Source organism: Musa acuminata, chromosome BXJ3-7, assembly GCF_036884655.1.
Source record: "Musa acuminata AAA Group cultivar baxijiao chromosome BXJ3-7, Cavendish_Baxijiao_AAA, whole genome shotgun sequence".
Lineage (NCBI taxonomy): Eukaryota > Viridiplantae > Streptophyta > Magnoliopsida > Zingiberales > Musaceae > Musa > Musa acuminata.
Genome location: NC_088355.1, coordinates 39605786 through 39624922, shown reverse-complemented (window position 1 = coordinate 39624922; position 19137 = coordinate 39605786). Strand labels below are relative to the sequence as shown.

At 39.3% G+C, this 19137-nt stretch overlaps 2 protein-coding genes across 7 annotated transcripts; both read left to right on the top strand.

Annotated features, from left to right (window-relative positions):
• Positions 1 to 1648: 1648 nt before the first annotated feature.
• On the top strand, positions 1649 to 6601 carry LOC103992621 (F-box protein At5g39450). Of its 5 annotated transcripts, XR_010498321.1 has the most exons (3): positions 1653 to 3875; positions 4454 to 5227; positions 5330 to 5834. XR_010498321.1 is itself a non-coding variant. In XM_065160799.1 (2 exons), the coding sequence occupies exons 1-2, from the start codon at positions 2048 to 2050 to the stop codon at positions 4285 to 4287; spliced, it is 1920 nt and encodes a 639-aa protein (XP_065016871.1). In that variant the 5' UTR covers positions 1649 to 2047; the 3' UTR covers positions 4288 to 4381. The 5 variants fall into 5 exon arrangements, 4 of the variants coding, with proteins under 4 accessions (XP_065016871.1, XP_065016872.1, XP_065016875.1 ...); XM_065160799.1 differs by lacking the exons at positions 4454 to 5227; positions 5330 to 5834 and adding an exon at positions 4196 to 4381 and having other exon boundaries at positions 1649 to 3875; XM_065160800.1 differs by lacking the exons at positions 4454 to 5227; positions 5330 to 5834 and adding an exon at positions 6104 to 6601 and having other exon boundaries at positions 1652 to 3875.
• A 503-nt stretch (positions 6602 to 7104) lies between these two features.
• On the top strand, positions 7105 to 18724 carry LOC103992620 (SNF2 domain-containing protein ENL1). Of its 2 annotated transcripts, XM_009412405.3 has the most exons (20): positions 7107 to 7327; positions 7405 to 8111; positions 9190 to 9320; positions 9426 to 9480; positions 9698 to 9934; positions 10039 to 10094; positions 10179 to 10269; positions 10590 to 10727; positions 10861 to 10938; positions 11884 to 12093; positions 12179 to 12250; positions 13602 to 13682; positions 13768 to 13886; positions 15472 to 15583; positions 16024 to 16092; positions 16224 to 16318; positions 16557 to 16685; positions 17900 to 17950; positions 18022 to 18163; positions 18242 to 18724. In XM_009412405.3, the coding sequence occupies exons 1-20, from the start codon at positions 7243 to 7245 to the stop codon at positions 18410 to 18412; spliced, it is 2829 nt and encodes a 942-aa protein (XP_009410680.2). In that variant the 5' UTR covers positions 7107 to 7242; the 3' UTR covers positions 18413 to 18724. The 2 variants fall into 2 exon arrangements, 1 of the variants encoding a protein (XP_009410680.2); XR_010498320.1 differs by lacking the exons at positions 17900 to 17950; positions 18022 to 18163; positions 18242 to 18724 and having other exon boundaries at positions 7105 to 7327; positions 16196 to 16318.
• The last annotated feature ends 413 nt before the right edge of the window (positions 18725 to 19137 follow it).

The window sequence follows — 19137 nt, the reverse complement described above, 5'->3', positions numbered from 1 at the left end:
GTTGACAAGCGGCCCCTCTCCTTTTGTTAGTCTCCGTGGACAATAGGCCATAAGGGATCGTACGAACTAGCCATCCACATAAATGAACAACAAAGGAAAGGACGTTTGGACAATCATGGGTGAACCCCCTTGATTGCCCAAGTAACGCCGGCTCCTTTTATGAAGAACTAATTTGATCGTCGGAAGGATCAGAAGAGATCCTCATTTTTAATATTAACTTTTGATCCCCAAGGAGACCGGAGCCCATATCAGATGCACAAAGATCACCTCAGATCCACTTCGGCCACCTTATTCCCCATAGCGATCGTATCGCTCACTCATCACGAGGGTTACCGAACGACTTCACACCTTCGGGTCAAGATCGAGCTGTGCCAACTTTTAATTGAGGGCGTCGAGACAGCAACAGTTTGGCACCCCATCAGTCTCTTGAATGGCCATCGGTGCCGATAACTCTTCCCCAACTGCAGAGAAAGCTCAGTCCAAAGCCATCAGCTTCATACTCTCTCTCAAAGGCAAACCACACGGCCACGAGATACTCGGCGCTTGCTTGTTCGGCCCACTGTAACCTACCCCACCACATGAAGCAGAAAACAAAGAAAACGAGATCCCGAGATGAATAACGTCAAACAGATGGTGCGCAAGTTTGCATCTCTCGCGTCACCATCAAAGAGCAGTCAGTTGTTGGGAAACGTACATACACTGTATTGTGGTGTCTTTTAATCACGTCACAACAGCTGAGTTTTCTCTATCACTCCATGGTTTAGTGAGACTACCGAGTCGTAGACGTGTAAGAAAAGCTTTTCCTCTCTCTTTTGGAATATGCTACCGTAGTTTCCCCACTTCTTCGGCGAGGCCTCTTCATGGGCCGGAAAGGCATGTAATTGAATCGGCATGCAATAAATATCTCCACCTGAAGAAGAAGAAGAAGAAGAAGAAACAGCATCAAGTTATTTGTGTACAGTAGTCAATGCAATAACTTGGTTTAAATGGATGCCATTTCGGGAACGGGGAAGATGAAGTAACCGCAGTTCATGGTGGTACCATGTCAAGCTTATCCAAATAGTCGAACCCCATATGTCGGAGACGGCGGCAATATTTGCTGGCTACTGTTGAACGAGAAGGAAGTGATCAACAACCCATTAGTTTCTTGGACTTCGAGGTTTCTTCCTCCTCTCTCTCACCTCCCTCACCATGTTCCAGCTGACAAGAATCTCCCTTTTTTTCGGCAGTTGAACAGTTGATATGTGCGATTTCATGTTACCTCAGTTTCATCATCATTGTTGACCTGTGCATCCGATTCCGGTGTGCCAATTCTTCTCTGTTAGCTGGAAATGGACCGTAGTGGGGAGCTGAAACGATGGGCGGATTGAGATAGACGATGCAAATGGCACTGGTGTGGACGCACACTTGGAATCTGGCCTGCGAACCATCTCCAGCTAGTGTGAAGGAGGAGCTCCGTGTCATTGATATGACTCGCCACTGCATCGAGAAAGCAGAGCATAAAGATCATTTAGATTTTGCAGTTAACTGCCATTGCACGCCGCTGATTGACTAATAGCTCTTTTATTCTTCGGCCTCTTTACCGCTACAGTGTCCGTCACTGTCTGACGCTTGAAGTTTTACTTTGTGAGCCGTTCCCCCACGCCAACGCCACTCCTCTACTGGACATCAGAGAATAACCTCAGAGATTAGTCCGCAAGCGTCCGCCCGAAATGTTCACACCCATGGATTCATTATTAGGCACTGCTTGATGTAGAGCGCTCCTCTTGTGAGCGTCTGCTTTGATTTGTTATCGAGACAAGCGAAGAAAGGTGCCGTCTTGGGCTCTTCCTTGGCTTCGATCGACAAGAGAGGAGAGGAGAGGAGTCACCTTCGCGTGCTTCTTCTCTGGTTTTTTTATCGGGACGAGCGGAGAAAGGTGCTGTCTTTATGGCTCCACGGTGAGATAAGGGAAGAAAAGAGCCACCTTGGGCTCTTCCGTGGCCTCTGTTGTAGTTTCCGATAGAGAAGAGAGAAGAAAGGAGTCAGCTTTGGTGTCTCGGGAGCTATGTCCGGCGAGGCGGAGAATTGTGGCTCCGTTCTTTTCCTGGGGCTGCCGGACGACGTACTGGCGCTCATCTCCGCCCGCCTCCGCCCCCGCGACCTCTGCGCGCTCGGCCTATGCTGCCGTGGCCTCCACGTCGCCGTCGCGGCCTCCGAGAAGGCCTGGCTCGCGCAGTGCCTTCGCCTCGGCCCCCCGCCCCACCTCCTTCCCCGGTGGCGCAGGGGCGTCCGCTCCTACGGCGCCCTCTGCCGCTTCGTCGCAGCCGTTGCGCCGCTCCTCGGCATATGGGTGCACCAGAATCCGGAGCTCGGCAACGTCGTCTGCGTCGTGTGGGGCTTCCTCTCCGTCGTCGGCGTCCGCGTCATCCCCCAGGAGCTCGGGTATCTGGGCCTAGACGCCGGGCCTCTCCTCTGGGCGCCGGTTTTCGAGATCCTCGCCGACGCCAATGGCTCGCCCTCTCGCTTCTTCCTCCATGGCCGAGACTGCGGCGAGGACTGCCTCCACCCGGGCTCCGTTCGATCCATCGACTCCTCTTGCAACGTCCTCTTCCTGGAGGCCGATTCCCGTCCCCAAGATTCCGCCTTTCCTCCAAGACCGCTCCATTTGCCCCCTGCCCGGAGCTTCTCTTCCGTTTCTGGATCGAAGGATCCAGATTTGGCAAGAAAATATTCCCGGTCTCGCACCAGTGTCGCCTCCCGTTCCTCGGTCGCGCCGCCTCCGCCTTCTTCTTCCCCATCCTTCAGCCGATTGCCGTTCAGCGACCGCCGCCGGCTTCTAGAACTGGTGGCGGCCAGAATCCGCCTCAAGGTCCCCCGGGATCTGGCCGCTGCTCCTCTCTTTGAACGTTCTTCCTTCTGCGATGATGCCAATCTCTTGGCTAATCGAAGGTTGGAGCTCATCGAAATGCTCAAACTTAGCGGAGGGTGGATCGATCGGATGGCGGCAGAGTTAGCATTGAGCTTGACGGAGCATCGGAACGCTGCAAGCAGCAACGCCGTCGACCACCGGACGAGAACTGCCACTGACAAAAGAAGAGCCTTCTCCTCCGTGGCCGGGTACTTGAAACAATTCATGGGCAGGTCTCCTAACGTTCCCTGTTCGATTTCAAGAAACGGGAATCCTGTGGGCGGCGGCAAGAACAAGCACGCGCAGCTCCACGAGTTCTTGAGGTCAGGCGACGTGATCGGGCTGAGCTTAAGAGCAACCCACATGAGGGTAACCACGTACAGGGCGTGGCCAAACATGCACGACAGCAGGTTTGCGCTGTACAAGCTCCCATTGCAGGCCCCAATGGCGTGCCAGGAGCACGCAGGCCTGTGGGGCGGCACCTTTGGCTGGCCACCGGGACAGCCCTCCGAGGGCAAATCAGGGAAGGCCTTGTTCTTCTTGTTGCTTTCTTATGAGGAGGTCAACGGCCACCCCCTTCTCATTGCCACCAAGATACTGGAAGGAACTCACTATGTCCTCCATCCCAATGGCTCCGCAATGTTCATTGTGAAAATGGATGAGACCACATCAGAGCCATTCCCATGGGAGACCAACGGCGAATCTCTTCAGGTGGAAGTGAAAGCTAGTCACTCAGGGGAGGGGATCGCGAATGGTTACGGTTTCCGATACCCAGGATCCAAGCCTGGCTCACTGTTTGTGCTACAGAATGGACTGTTGGCATTTGTGTGGAAGGAGTCCCAGTCCATCTTGACCTTGCAGAGGGTGGACTTGCAGGAGCTGCTAAAGAAAGGAGAAAGAGTGCCGGTGCTGCCACCAATCGCAAACTTTGTCTATCTTACAAAGTCTTACTCTAACGTTTTCACAGGCTTCCCTATCAACTCAGGTCATTCATCCTCTCCAAACTATGATTAGTCCTGTTTATTGTGCCTATCCCTGTATTTGATTGAGATTACGAGATGATCGGCAGCTACCAAAGTTTTTATGATCTCGAGTTTCCTATGAATCTGTTTGCAGCTATAATCACTTAATTTTGAGTGTATTAGCTTATTGCACTCTAAAAAATAGTGTAGTTTATTATCCTATTTGTCCATGTTTTCATTGGTCTCTAAGCCACTCCATGATTCTGAACCATAGAAAGCTTTACTAGGTTTTCAATATGCTACTTGATGTCCTGCCTGATTTATGTGGTCTTTTGATTTATAGCATTTTGTTCGGCCATGTGGCTACAGAAACAAAAAATTAAACATGCTACTGGACGACTGGACTTTTTTTGGAGAAGAAAGCACCGGAGATAGCTGTTCGATAAATTTTTCATGAAATCTTTGTGTGATAAACCATGTAATATCCAAAAGTTTATATGAGATATCATCCTGTGTTACACAAGTGAAATCCTTGAAAGCGAAAGACTTGTGAGTATTCTCAAGAATTAATCAGTATATGGATGATGGACATTGTTTTCAGAATTATGAGGCCTGAAAGAGTCAAAGTGGCATGTGGCGGAAATAGCTTGGTATGCTTGTGACAGAACGACAAGTCATGGACACTTTGGAAGATGTGGGAATTAAATAGGCAGAAGTTGAGAACGACGGCAAACAAAATGAGGCATAAGAAGAGGCCTAAATGGAAATCTGTAAATTTCCTTGTGAAAAGCAAGTCTACTTAACAATTTCAGCATAGGATGTTGTCATCAGTATATATAGATGATACAGCTGATACCTGTTTTAGAATTATGATGATGCTTGAAAGAGTCAAACTACCATGTTGTGAGATTAGCTTGTTATCCTTGTGGAAGGATAGTCTGATGAAATTCTAAAGATGCAGTATCGTTGCGAAAAATGACAAAGAAAGTACTATTGTTTGAAACCTAAGAAGCAGCCTCACAGCTTGAAGTGTCTGCACTCTTTATTGATCTGTTTGTAAAAGTTACACTTCACAATTCTATACTTCTTTGAGATGACTTAGTGCGAGCATCTGGTGACGCCGGGAGAATCTCATGGTACAACAAGTGGGGAAGCTGGTAATATTTGCACATGAATAATATTTCATGCACATGAGAAGCAACAAGTAGAAGGAGAAACATATTATGAGAAGAATTCTGTACTCTGAAAGAGAATTTCCAACGTGAACTCCAATAACTAATCCAGCAAGACCTCCAGGTTTGGACAATAGAAGACGTAAGAGCTTTGGATCGAAACTTCGGAGTTATGAGGGTCAATTAATAGCTAGTATGATCAGGTAGAAATATCGTACTAGGAGTCCAGAAATTAGATTGAAACTTCTTGTAAAGAGTTATAACTGTGAGACGTAACATAGCTTGTTTTTCTGTTGTGGGTTTAGGTGAATATTCATATTGATGTTATTGTCCTAATTGTCATGGAACTGGCATGCATAAGCATCTACGGCTGCAGCTGCAGAGTCAAGGGTTGGATGTGTTTGGGAGAATAACAGAGCCAAGGATGCATAGAGCACGAAGACCATATAAAGAACTTAGTCTGACAGAAACTATCTATAAGTTGGATGCAGGTAAGTCATATGGAGGATGCTTAAATAAAAGAAGCTTGAATGTTTTGGGAAGTATCAACTTTCACATACATGAGATCCAGTTTCGGTAGCAACCAACATCTCTCAGAGCTAGTTTAGCCAGAATGTGTTATATTGTGCTGCTATGCTTAGCGTTGTTACTAAATACCATGTTTGGAGCTATAGAATGTAGTGTTATTACAAACCTTTTTTGTCGGCTACTCGAAACTTCACAGCTTATGCCAATGTTGCCTGAGCTACAACAAGGTTTAAGCGTGCAGGACGAGAATAAAATCAGATCATCTTTCATGCTAGAAATGAAGTCCGACATTGTCCGCCATTTTGTTGCTGGTGTTGATTTCATAACCTTGTAATTGTTTTTGAGAGGCACCGTACATAGCATAGATATGCATGGACAAGATGACAAGGTAACGAATACAAGTAGCCTTCTTTGATCAGTGCTTAAATATTCTGTTCAACTGGAAAAACTCTTTCAGTCATGTGACATTATGTTGGTAGCACTTTTATTTCAGTCTGTTCTCCTACATGATTTTGCAGTTCATGAGTCATTTAGTGTTCTTCCTGTGGCAGCACATTTCGGTATGCCGTTGATACAGTACAAGTAGAACACATGAGAAGTCAGGAAAAAGGCCAACTGCTATAATCTTGTTCAGGTTTCTGATGTGAAGCAAGGAATGACAATGATTCTGCTTCTTGATACAGATTCTGTTCCACAAATCTGATGTTTCTGTTCCGTAAATTATTTGATAAAACCTTGATTTCTCGGCAAATGATTTGGTTCTTTCCAGTGATCCTGCACTGATCCACCATATTGCAGTAAGTGTTCAGTGTAGCTGTAGGTGGCTCCCTTCTCCGGAATCAATGTGGAGGATGAAACTGCAACTAGTGTTCAGTATCATTCTAGCAGAGCTTTTTGTTGGCACTGCTGCTTCTGTGGATGTCCAGTTTTCACTGGCTAGCTATGGTTAAAGAAAGCAACTTCTTCAGCTCCAGCTTAAGGGAGCATGACTTGTGATCACCAGTGAAGTTTTTTCTGGAAATGCTAAGGAATGGATCATCTTACATTCATCTCCTGCAAATGTGTTTTCATGTCTTGGGATCAATATATATTTATGGTTTTGGATTGACCAGAAATCTTTCAGTAATACCGTAATAGTTATCTTTTACATCTCTCTTTTACGTCTCGGTCTCTATCCTTTCAAAAATTATATTGGGATCTTAATATACTTATAATTTTTTTAATTTTTAATTTTATATAAATTATTTTTAATTAAATTTTAATATTTTATTTTTATAAATATATAAATTTTAATATAATTTATTAAAAATATATGAATCGAGATATTAAAGATAATTAATTATAGAAGATAATATGTAATTAATAATCTTGTTCATTCTTATTGTTCTCATGGAGAGGATAACATGATACCACAATTTCATTGTATATTAAGATATGTATATTAAGCTATGATATTAATCCTCAAAGTCTTTTGCTAATATCGGATTTTAAGATAATTAATAAGGAGGAACGGATTGGAACTTTGAATTTGCAGCGAGCGGCAAACTGATGTCTCGACGCCGTCGATACCCCATAAAACTACTTATATGCGCTCCCCTCGTCGCTCTTTAAACGCCAACGTCTCCTCCTCGGAGGCCAAGAAATCGATTGCAGCGCGAAGGGGAGAACAGAAACCCCTCTTCTTGTTCTAATGGCGGAGGAGAGGAAACCCCTTAGCCTCAACGAGCGCAACGCGCGCCTCGTCCACGACCTCTCGCGCTCTCGCCCTCGCTCAGGTAACGATTTCTCGCAATCCCACGTCTTCCGATGGCATCTTCCGCGGATGGTCATTTCTTTTGGGGATCTTGATCAGAAATTAGGGTTCGTAAGATCAAGATCGAAGGCCGGCGGCGGCTTTGCAAGATCTCCTCCTCTGCAGACGCCGAGAGCCCGGATGGGAAATGGTTGGATTCGCCTCCCGGGGAGAACGATGACGGCGAGAGTATTCGCGATATCCTTGATGATCTCACTTCCCGGCTGGATTGCCTCTCCGTGGAGAAGCCGAAGCCGAGGTCGAAGCCGATGGTCCGCGAGCCAGAGCCGGAGCCGTCCGTGGAGTATGAGAGCGCCACCTCCTCGTTGTCGCCTTCATCGGTTCATTCCAGCCCCGGTGTCGAGAAAGAGGTTATCGAGAAGGGAAAAGAGGTTAAAGATGAAGCGGCGAGAGTTTTTTCTTTGGATGATGATGTGGAAGGGAGAGAGGAAGAGGAGGACGACTGTGTGGTTTTAGGAAGCGGTGGAAAGAAGCAGGCGCCGAAGGGGGAAGAGAACGAGGGTGAATCGGGTGACTTTTGGAGTGATGACGATGTGGAGGATTCGGGTCGTGATGGTAAAGATGGGGATGACTTCACAATGGCTGGCAGTGGCACCGGTAAGTCGAGGACGTACAGGCTTCCCGAGAGGATTTTCAAGATATTATACCCGCATCAACGGGACGGTTTGAAATGGCTGTGGACGCTTCACTGTGGTGACACAGGTGGGATTCTTGGGGATGACATGGGGCTTGGCAAGACTATGCAGGTGAAATGTTGGATCTTCATTTTCTTGGTTCTACTTCTATGAGCTTCTTGAGAAAGGTTTACATTTCCTTGTTTTCCACACTTGTTCAATTTGTCATGCTACCTTTGTCTTATAATTGTTGAGACTTTACGGCTTTGTTGTTGTACTTCTGTCTTATGACTTGCCTTTGCAGGTGATGTGTGCTCCATGTCATACTTGGCCTTCATAGTGTCATACCTTATTGCTTGACTTGTTCTTAGCTGCTAGTCGTCTAGGTCTTGCATTCGGCTTGCTTATTGCTGGAGTTGCCATGAGTAGGAGATTGACATTTTCTTGAAATGAGCAACTATCGTTTGTGAGTTAATGTAAATAATTGATTCTTTAAGAAATCACACAGTTCAGATGCCTTTTGTTAATTATTTTCTTGTTGCTATGTCCGAAACAGGACATGATTGACGTCCTTATGATTAGACCTAAGGATGACCACTATCTGTGTTAAACTGTGGGCATGTGTTCTATTTTCAAAAGATTTTCTGGCTTAAATGCATTGTCAGGCTGTGCATTGACCCACTTCGGACCTGGGGTTGGCAAGATCCTCATGCGCTTGGCGTCCCTTCTGCATTTAAATTATTTGCTGTAGTTTTATGTATATATTAGGATCAAACGTTCTGTTTAAGCTATTTAAGGGGATTTAAATAGCTTTTTGGACCATAGGCATATGACAATCGTTATGGAGCATTTCAGGTTCTCCGGAATAGGTATAGCTATGCTGGTTGGCTGTGTGGAGTTTAGTCCACGTTCTTTTCCATGTTGAAGCATTCTTTTGGTGCTACCTTTTTATCTTCGTATACTTTTTAAAATTTATATCCATCATTTCCCTATCCTTTGATATTGAAATCATTAACTGCATCTTTTTACCGCTATATGATTGTTCAAGTTGGAGCTATATGTGTATAGACACATAATTAAAGGTCTTCAAAGTAGACCGAACTTTGAAAGATAAAAGTTTGACTTAGATGTGCAAATGTGATATATTATGCATTTTTATTTAAAATGCACCTTGTGAAATGCTCAGGTTATGATTTGAAACATTGTTCAGGTTTCTGCTTTCTTGGCTGGACTATTTCACTCTCGCTTAATAAAGAGGGCATTGATCGTTGCTCCAAAGACACTTCTTGCTCATTGGATGAAGGAACTATCTGTTGTTGGTCTTAGCGAGAAGATTAGGGAGTGAGAAACTGTATATCTGGTTTCTTTTAACATTTAGTTTTACATATATTGTTAATACTCAGTACATTCTTTTCCCCTTGTTTGTTTAAATTTCTTCTAATGTAGCTACTCTGGAACTAATGCAACAAGTCGCCGCTATGAACTTGAACATGTGCTTAAGGTATTGATATAAATTATAATTTTCTTCTAAATTTGCACTGAAATTCTTATCTTTATTCTTTATTTGGAATATTTGCTCGAATGATCATCCTTGCTTGTCTATAGATGTCATATTCATGATCTACAAATATAGGAATGTATTCTAGGTCCTGCAGAAATCTCTTTAGGCCTATCATAGACCCTTTGTTAAAATTTGATGACTCTTCTGCGTTTTGCAGGAAGGTGGTGTACTTCTCACGACATACGACATCGTACGAAATAACTCAAAAGCTATAAGAGGCGATTGGTTTATTGATGGAGATGAAAGCGAGGAAGACAACTTGTGGGATTACACTGTGCTTGATGAGGGACATATCATAAAGAATCCTAAGACACAAAGATCGAAGAGCATATCTGACATACAAAGTTCTCATCGCATCATAATTAGTGGAACCCCAATTCAGAACAATCTAAAGGTAATACTTATTTGGTTTACTCCTTATGCTTGTCTGTTTTCAAAGTTCTTTTTTAATATCTTGAGTTACGGGCTTCCTGATAGCTGAATTTTGCTTTTTGATAGGAACTATGGGCATTATTCAATTTTTGCTGCCCAGATATCTTGGGTGACAAGGATACGTAATGAACTATACTTACTGCTTAATGACTTTTCTTTTTTCTTTGCAGCATTGATAAAATCTGACTGCTGTTTGTTTTCTTTAGGTTCAAAATAAGATATGAAAACCCTATCCTTCGTGGAAATGACAAAAACGCTTCTGACAGGGAAAAACATATTGGTTCCACCGTAGCTAAGGTAGGATTTTCCACGTTGGGAATGGGATCTCCATCTTATCTTTAGTAATCTATTTCATTCTCGGAGAATCATTTCCTGAGAATACTCAACCTGTAACTTTCAGACACCCGAGTCAAAAAACATTTTCTGTTCTGGTTTAGATGATCTTACACAAATTGTGTTTTAAAATTAAGCTCTATCATACTGATATTGCTTTTGTATAAATACATAAACACCTGAAATATTTTCATTGTGAACATGGGCCTCATTATGACTTTTATTACATGCTGTTTTGTTTATGATTCTGTGACTACGATATATATGATTTTTCTCATGTATAGGAGCTAAGAGAGCGAATAAAGCCTTACTTTCTCCGTCGCTTGAAGAGTGAAGTATTTTGTGAAGATGATGGAGCTAAAAGTGTAAAGCTCTCCAAGAAAAGTGAGATAATTGTTTGGTTAAAACTAACAGCTTGTCAGGTACTTCTATTATTTTCTTCATCTCTTTGTTTTTAGTTCTTTTTTTCCCTAACTTTACCTAGCCCCGCCGCAACCCCACACCCCCCACCGCACCCCCACCCACAACCCTAAAAAAAAGTTCTTGTGGATGCAGAGGCAACTTTATGAAGCTTTTTTGAATAGTGAGCTGGTTCATGCGTCAATGGAGGGTTCACCCTTAGCTGCTTTGACAGTAACTATCACCACTTTTGTGTCTCGTCTAAGCTAGTGTTTTGCTAGAAAACTTATTTTCTGCTGTTCAATTAAATTAACGTTCTCGAGCTTCTTTTTCTTTTACATGTATGTTCTGCACAATTTTTTACCTATCCTTTTTCCCTTTATCGTTACAAAATTTTTATTGAAAGAATCATCCTTCAGAAAATTTTGGGTGTTCAGTTATCTTCTCCATATGGGTTTTTTTTTTTTTTACAGTTCTGGTGTTGTTTTCCTGAACCCATGGAAGAATGACTATGAATTGTATTAAAAACAACTTCTTTATTTGATATTTTCTAAAAAGCAAAAAGCAAACATTCAATATCTTAAATGTCAATGGAACTAAATACTAATTAGCACTTGTTCGTAATATGCATTGATATTTGTAGACTATAGTTTATTTGAAGCTTTGGTGCCTGGCTTCCATTCAATTTCTTTTAACCTTGTTCTCGCTAGATATGGAGTATATAGTGTATTACTGTATCTTCATGCAGGAACCACCTCGATATGGAGTATATGTCCACCTTCAAAGTGGAAATCTTGTGGGTTGAACATAAGGAAACAAAACAACTTGTAAAGAGTGTGCAAGAGTAGATGCTAGGTCTTAACAGAGTGAAATTGAATTAATTCAAACTTGCTGATTGGGCCTTTGCCATTGCCAGTTTGCCACTAAGATGAGAGTTCTCATAACCTAATAATAAATTCTCTCAGCTACTTTTCTGTAGAAAATGATCTCTTGTGGTTTGCCTTTTCCCATTACTTTATATGCTACATGTTTGGATTTTCTTTCTTGTATTTAAAATAGTAAATGCATAGAAGTGATGCTAGGTGAATACTTGGGACTTTTTTTTATTCTTTGATATTTGTTTTATTGCTGCAATATCTTTTTTAAAATCTGACCAAGTATTGTTGTCTTTGGAAATAGATATTGAAGAAAATATGTGATCATCCATTTCTTTTGACCAAGAAAGGTGCTGAAGGTGTACTTGAAGGGATGGATTCAATGTTAAACCGTGAAGAAGTCAGCATTGTTGAAGCTATGGCTATGAGTTTGGCAAATATGACTGACCAAGATAGTATTTTACAAATAGATCATAACATGTCATGCAAGATATCTTTCATAATGTCTTTACTGGTTAGAACATTGTCATTATTGTTAGTATATTATGGCACACCAAGCATGCTTTTAGATTATCATATCCTTATTTCTTACCTTGCAGGAAAATTTAGTTCAGGAGGGACATGTAGTACTCATCTTCTCACAGACTCGTAAAATGTTGAATCTTATTCAGGTTGTTTTTCATAATCTGCTACTCATTTTTGCTTGTTGAGATTGATGCTCTGTATGATTAGGCTACTTTTCCAGGCCTATTAGATTCTTGGTAAGGATGGTTTTAGTTGTTGCACTAAGGACTTAAATCTCAGTCCCTTACCGATTCCTTAATCTGTCTATGATATGATACTGGTGCATCAGCCAGTATACCAACATGTATCATTCGCTCGGTACCATTTTATGAAATAATAGAAAAACTGACTGAATGTATGGTATTGATATCGAGCTTTATGTTCCAATGTTGGTCAGACTAGTAAATACTGTTTCATGCCATCAGTAGGTCCAGATTTGGAAGTTTGGTTGTGATTAGCTTCAGTAGCACCTATTAAATGTCAATTTGTGGAACCTTACTATCCAGATTGAACATCGTTGTGTATGTCATATTGTTGGATGTTTAATCATCTATTTTGTAGAGTGTTCTGCTTTTTAGCAGTTTGTTGAGATCTTCACTAGCTTCTTATTGTGACATCATGAAAATACATTAACATGTATGAGTCAATTTCTGGGTGGTTTTTAGCTAATGATAGATAAGGATAGCTGTTAGTACTATGTCTTATCTATTTATCAATTCGACAGACAATTAGACGCAAATTGAATGATTTTGTCTGGGATGTTTTGCACTGCCTGATATCCTAATTGTACTGGGTTTACCAGATGGTAAGCCTACCAAATGGTATAACTTTGATTTTTTTTTTTTTTAGAAAAATTGATAGCTATGACAACTATCTTTTTTTGTCACTCTTCCTCGTCCAGACTCTCTCTCTCTCTCTCTCTATCCCTCGTGTTCCTCCTCCCTGTCTTATCATTCCTCCTCCTCCCCTCTTTTCTTCTTTCTCTACAGTCTGGTACTAACCCAGAATGAGTCAGTATGCTGATTCACACTGATACCATTTACGTATGGTCATCCTCCAGTATCAGCACCATATGAGATTTTAAACCTTGGGTCAAAGTGACTTTTTATAAGGCTTTTATAGGTTTGGTGTTTTTAGGTGGCATAGGCAAAATATAGAACTATTGATGTCAAATTTGTCCAATAAAAAAATTCTAATAGCATTTGATTTGAATTTGTTTTAGATTTTTCTTGTTTTGGTTATAGTTGACAGGCATAAAGGGTCTTCTAAGTTAGTAATTTTAGTCTGTCATGATGTAGCTTCTCTCCCATTTAATAGCAGGGAGAAGAATTTCCCACAGCATAAGAATATGTATCATAATCCAAATGTTGGAAAGCTCTTGTCGAACAGTGGACTTTAGATTGTAATTTTACCGGCAATTCGTTACAGCACTTCTTTTATTAGTTTTGTTCTATGCAGGAAGCAATTACATGTGAGGGTTACAAGTTTTTGCGAATTGATGGTACTACAAAAATTCATGAGAGGGAGAGAATAGTCAAGGTTGATTCATCTTTTTTGAACAAATGTATCATCTTTCATGGTTTCTTTTCTGCATTATGTCACTAGTACTGTTTCTTGTTTTTAGGATTTTCAAGAAGGTCCAGGAGCTCCAATTTTTTTATTGACATCACAAGTTGGTGGACTTGGTCTTACACTTACTAAAGCAGATCGTGTTATTGTTGTCGATCCAGCATGGAATCCAAGGTCAGTTGGACAGTTTATATTTGGATAATAGTTCTTTGCGTAAACATATCGATTGTTGATCTTGTCATCGTATATTTGTTTTTTATTTGAACTTATTAGTGTGATGACCCTTTGTAACTTAATGGGTGAGCTTTGGTATCATGGTAAGGTTGTCCTTTGTGATGTAAGGCTATGTAGGTTATCCCTCCTCAAACCACACATTAGCGGAATGTCTTGTGCACTGGCGACCTTTAGCATACTGGTCTGTTTAGTTAGGTTCTTGTTTCATATTTAAATAATTGATAGTGGTCAAGTTCCAAATGTTGCATGATGATGTTGTAGCTAAGTTTTCTGAATTCATAATAAAGTATAATATGCATTTGTTTTCTTAAATGGATTATGTGATTAACATCCTTATTTTAAATGCTATAAATAAGTTGTAATTTAAATGCATGATTTGGAAGATGTCAATTTGCAAGGTCTTGAGATTAATCCTGTCATCATCTCTTACCATTTGCAAACATAAAAAAGGAAGGAAAAAATGGAATTTGTGCATATATGCTTTTGCATATTGCCACTATGTGTCATGCCTTGTGAGAACCTCCCTCTGGAACCTTTATGTGAAGGGTTAATTGGCTATTATAATGCTGCCATTGGGATATCATTAGTTCTGAGGAATAGCAAATAATTATACTCTTGCAAGGTTTTCTTGGGTTGAATAAAATCAAATAATTCAGAAAGATAGAGTGACATATAAATGAAGTCTTCGGAGATTTTTGTTTTTATTAGGTTTGTTCAACTTCACAATAATAAAAATTGTAGAGAGGTTCTTGTGAATACTTCTTATTGCCCTTTAACAGCCATGTAGAGTTATGTAGTTGTGAAGTTCTGGAATGTGTTGGTATTCGTAGAACTGATGTGTGTTGTGTTCTTTTCTAGTGTGTTTCACTTAAAACTTTATCATGAAAAGGGGAGATTCATTATGCATGAATTCATGTACCATTCTGAAACAATAAACAAATACTGTAAAACTGGTTTTTTGCCTTACAAGTGTTAGTCATCTGTTGTTAATGTTTTTAGTTCTGCCAAATATTCATAAGATAGCCTTTAAACATGGTTGTTTGTTGTTCCATTTGCGAGCTAGATGTTCTCTGTGCAAATTTTCCACTTTTTTATTTTATTTTTACATCTTACGGAGTTGTTAGTAATTGAACTATGTAACTAATATCTTAGAATAGAAATATTTTTCATGTATAGGTTCTTGGGAATTTTGCTAGTTATATATGTATCGGTTAGATCAACCACAAAAATTTCTTACATTTGTGAATTATTAGTTCCAGTTCTTACATTGGCTTCATGAAAGGAGGAAACAAATTCTTAGTGAAATTTTCATTGTGCTACTGTTTAATTTGCCTGTAGCCACCATGTGCCATGTCAATGTTTTTATGGGATTTCTAATATGCATTTTATTTTATTTCAATTTTTTTCCAATGAATAATAATTTTTTGCCTCGTTTCTATCAGAGTGGGTGGAAGGTAGCAATTATTTGATTTTTTTTTTCTTGGTTTTTTTGTTTAAGTTTTGGCTTTCTTTGGCTATTGTGCAGTATGGATAATCAAAGTGTTGACCGTGCATATCGAATAGGGCAAAAGAATGATGTCCTTGTCTATAGATTGATGACTTGTGGAACAATTGAAGAGAAGATTTATAAAATGCAGGTCAGACCTTGGAATCTTGTTTCCTTTTACTGTTTTGAATGTGTTAATTAGCTATTCTTTGTCTTATGATCACTCTTGTTTCTTGGATAATATCCCATACAATTTTCAGTGATTATAACAAATTGTTTCGTTATGTTTCAAGATTAGTTTATCGATCATAACAGTTACCTTTTTCACTACTTAATCTTCTTTCAATTTTCTTTTCATTGTCTTGTTCATATAAAATTTTCATGCAACCCACTGTTGTGTCTGAAGAGTTCTAACTGTATTGTTATATTCAAATTTGTAGTAATAACTCGATCAAAATGGTTCTGACGATGCCTGTTTTCAGCCACTTTTTGTTTGAGATATAAGTTCAAAAGTGCCAAACCTATGCTGACAAATAATTTGTTAGTCTTGTTGCTGATTTTGTACTTTATTAAAGTCAATAAATATTGCAGGTCTTCAAGGGTGGCTTATTTAAGACGGCTACAGAGCACAAAGAACAGACTCGATATTTCAGCCAGAAGGTATTTTCTGAAAATTTTGTTAATTTTTTTTCTTTTGATATGAAACTATTAATGTCGTACTGCAGTCCCTCTATAAATGAATACTTATTTCATTTTGTAACAGCATGTTGATTACTGTATATGGTATATAGGATATTCAAGAGCTTTTTAGACTCCCAGAACAAGGATTTGATGTTTCACTCACTCAAAAACAGCTACAAGAGGAGCATGATCAGCAACATAATATGTACTGATTCTTTTCAGCTTCACAGTTTGACGAGCATGTTGTGCATTAAAGATTATAGTACAATGTTGTTGCAAGATTATTTTTTGTTATATCTTCAAAAAGAGCAAGGGTCCATAATGTTTATGCTGTCATCAACTAGTGATCATATTTTGATAAATCTTCAAATTTTGGTTTTTAAAATTTTACAGACACATGGATTGGTCGCAATTTAATAGTTCTCATGTTTCACATTTGTCAGGAATGCATATTTGATGAAGCATATAGAGTTTCTACAGAGACTAGGTATTGCTGGTGTTAGTCACCATAGTTTGTTATTCTCTAAGACTGCAGTGGTGCCAACTGTTCATGAGAATGACAAAATACAAAGGTCAGTATTCACCTTACTTGTCATAGCACTAGCTTACTTTGTCTTGATATACAATTTCATGCATATTTGTTCCATGCTTGAGTTTTCTTGGCATAAAACTTTTAATATACTGATATTTTTTTCTGATATCGTTACAATGCCATTTCATATCTGTGCCATGCTTGAGCTCACTTTCCTATGGTTATTCATTATTAATTCATTTTCATGATGATATATTTTAATGTGCTTAGCTTTGTCCTTGCTGATTGGTGGCGCTTCTGATCACTTATGAATAAGGATAACTATAATTACAAATAATTATATTTTTGAAAATTATGACATACAAAGTTCCTTTTAATGTTATAGGAAAGTGTATTATCTCATTGTTTAACATAGATTTAGTTTGAAATGAGTCGCTATCTCATATTTGTGACCGGAGTTCAAGAAGTATATTTTTGTTGGTAATCTTATATTTTAAACTAGTATTATGTAGAAAATTATAACACACCAGTTTAGTCATGCATAAAAAATGAGAAAAGAATTAGATTGGTTTATAAAAATTGCTTAACTTGGTCCTAAACATTTTGGTTTAGTATTTCTGGATCAGTGATTCAAACTCAACAAGTTGAGTGGTGAGAAACAATATTGTAATAAAGATCAATAACCATATGGTCCACGACCTGTTGCATTCTTTGGTAGTACTGTTGCTCATTTATGATGCCCTTGTTCTTTGTCATAATTTTTAATATGACATATATGCATATCAAGGACCAAATAGCTGACGATGATGTTCCTAAGCTGTTGATTTTAAGATTCTTCCAAACATGATGTACTGGGCCATTGCACAAAGTCATCAATACCATCAGGCACAAATCTACCATCCTATGTAAGGGAATGTCAAATGACAACTTCTAAATATATAATCGATTATTTTTTCATATTTCATAAAATATCTAGACATGAATGGGGATAATAGATGTTTCTACAAACGGAAACAGAAATATTTTTTTTCCCTTTTCATATTTCATTAAATCCATTTTTGATAATTGGTCTGCTATAATTTGCAGTACAGAGACGCTAGTTATACATAATATTTCATCTTCATGATACGTGCCTTATTTGTTTAATGCAGTTATGATGACCCTTAGCATTGAACATATTTGAGAATGTAGTTGTGGAATTCATCAGTACTTTTTCTTCTAAGGTTGACTGTATTAACCTGTTACTGTGTGCAGTGTTATGGGGAACAAAATCGTGAGAAATTCACAGTCTGGCTGGTCCAATGGGTATTATGCTCAACTACAAAGTTATGGAGAACATGTCTTACAGACATGCTAAAGTATTTCTTTGTTTACAGGGCTGAGCATGCGTTCAATCCAAACGATAAGGAGTTCATTTCTAGGAGATACACTCCTAAAATTTTGACAAATTCATCAACAGCCAGTCCAGAAGATATAGAGTCAAAAATTAAACGCCTCTCTCAAACTCTAGGAGACAAGGTACAAGTAATTTTTGGTAATTCGGGGTAGCAATATATGACTAGTTACTCATAATCTGGTTAAAAAATTGGGTCATAGGCTTTGGTCGCGAAACTACCAGATAGTGGGGATAAGATCCGGAAACAGATTTCTGAACTCAGACAACGGCTTCAGACAGTTAACAATGGCTCTTCAACACGAAGGAAGGAACCAGAAGTAATTAGCATAGATGATGTCACCGAGGAGTTGAACAAAGTCATTTTGATGTGATTGTGTTTTCCTCATAATTTTATGAAATATTTAAGTGATGTACTGCATCACTTTATTGCCAAAAAGTTTTGATTATGTACCATATTTAAGTGATGTACTGCATCACTTTATAAGGCCAATTTGCTTGGTGGCTCTTTCTGTAATCAGATCTTGTGTCACGGATTGAAAGTTGGATGTTTGGCCTCATGTTATCCTCCTCAATTCTAGTTAGTGAAATTTTATTATTTGACATTAGAGGTGTACTTTCTGTATGGCTGACATGTATGAATATGATATGCTTTTCTGTTAAGAACATGATCAGATTCGAGGGTCTTTCTTTTGCAGGTATGTGTCTTTTTTTTTTTTTTTCCTTTTCCCTTCAATTTCATATTGGATTATTAATCCTCTTTGGTGGAAAGGTTGTATAAATGGCTTTTAATATATATGTTTTACCTTTTTCTGTTGAAGATAAAAATCGCTTCGGGATCACAGTGTGTTTGTCTGGTTGATATCACACTTATGTTATACTATCGAAATACCTCGAGACTTTGATATGGATACAATCTAATAGTTGAAACCAAATCAAAGCTTGGCATTTATCTCTTTTAATTTCTATTGTTTATAGGTGTATTATCTAGGGCATCGAAGAGGTATGTTTCTAATATATAATCAGTCAATCATGTAAAGCTCATGGGAAAAAGGTTCAATTAAGTTACCAAACAATCTTTCTTATGGAATATTTCTTT

Excerpts from the sequence above, each read along its gene's own strand:
- LOC103992621 (XM_065160799.1), top strand. The coding sequence starts at position 2,048 with ATGTCCGGCGAGGCGGAGAATTGTGGCTCCGTTCTTTTCCTGGGGCTG. Across the intron at positions 3,876-4,195 it reads AGGCTTCCCTATCAACTCAG|CATTTTGTTCGGCCATGTGG; the intron begins GTCATTCATCCT and ends TTTGATTTATAG.
- LOC103992620 (XM_009412405.3), top strand. The coding sequence starts at position 7,243 with ATGGCGGAGGAGAGGAAACCCCTTAGCCTCAACGAGCGCAACGCGCGC. Across the intron at positions 9,321-9,425 it reads CTTAGCGAGAAGATTAGGGA|CTACTCTGGAACTAATGCAA; the intron begins GTGAGAAACTGT and ends CTTCTAATGTAG. Across the intron at positions 13,683-13,767 it reads AGAGGGAGAGAATAGTCAAG|GATTTTCAAGAAGGTCCAGG; the intron begins GTTGATTCATCT and ends TCTTGTTTTTAG.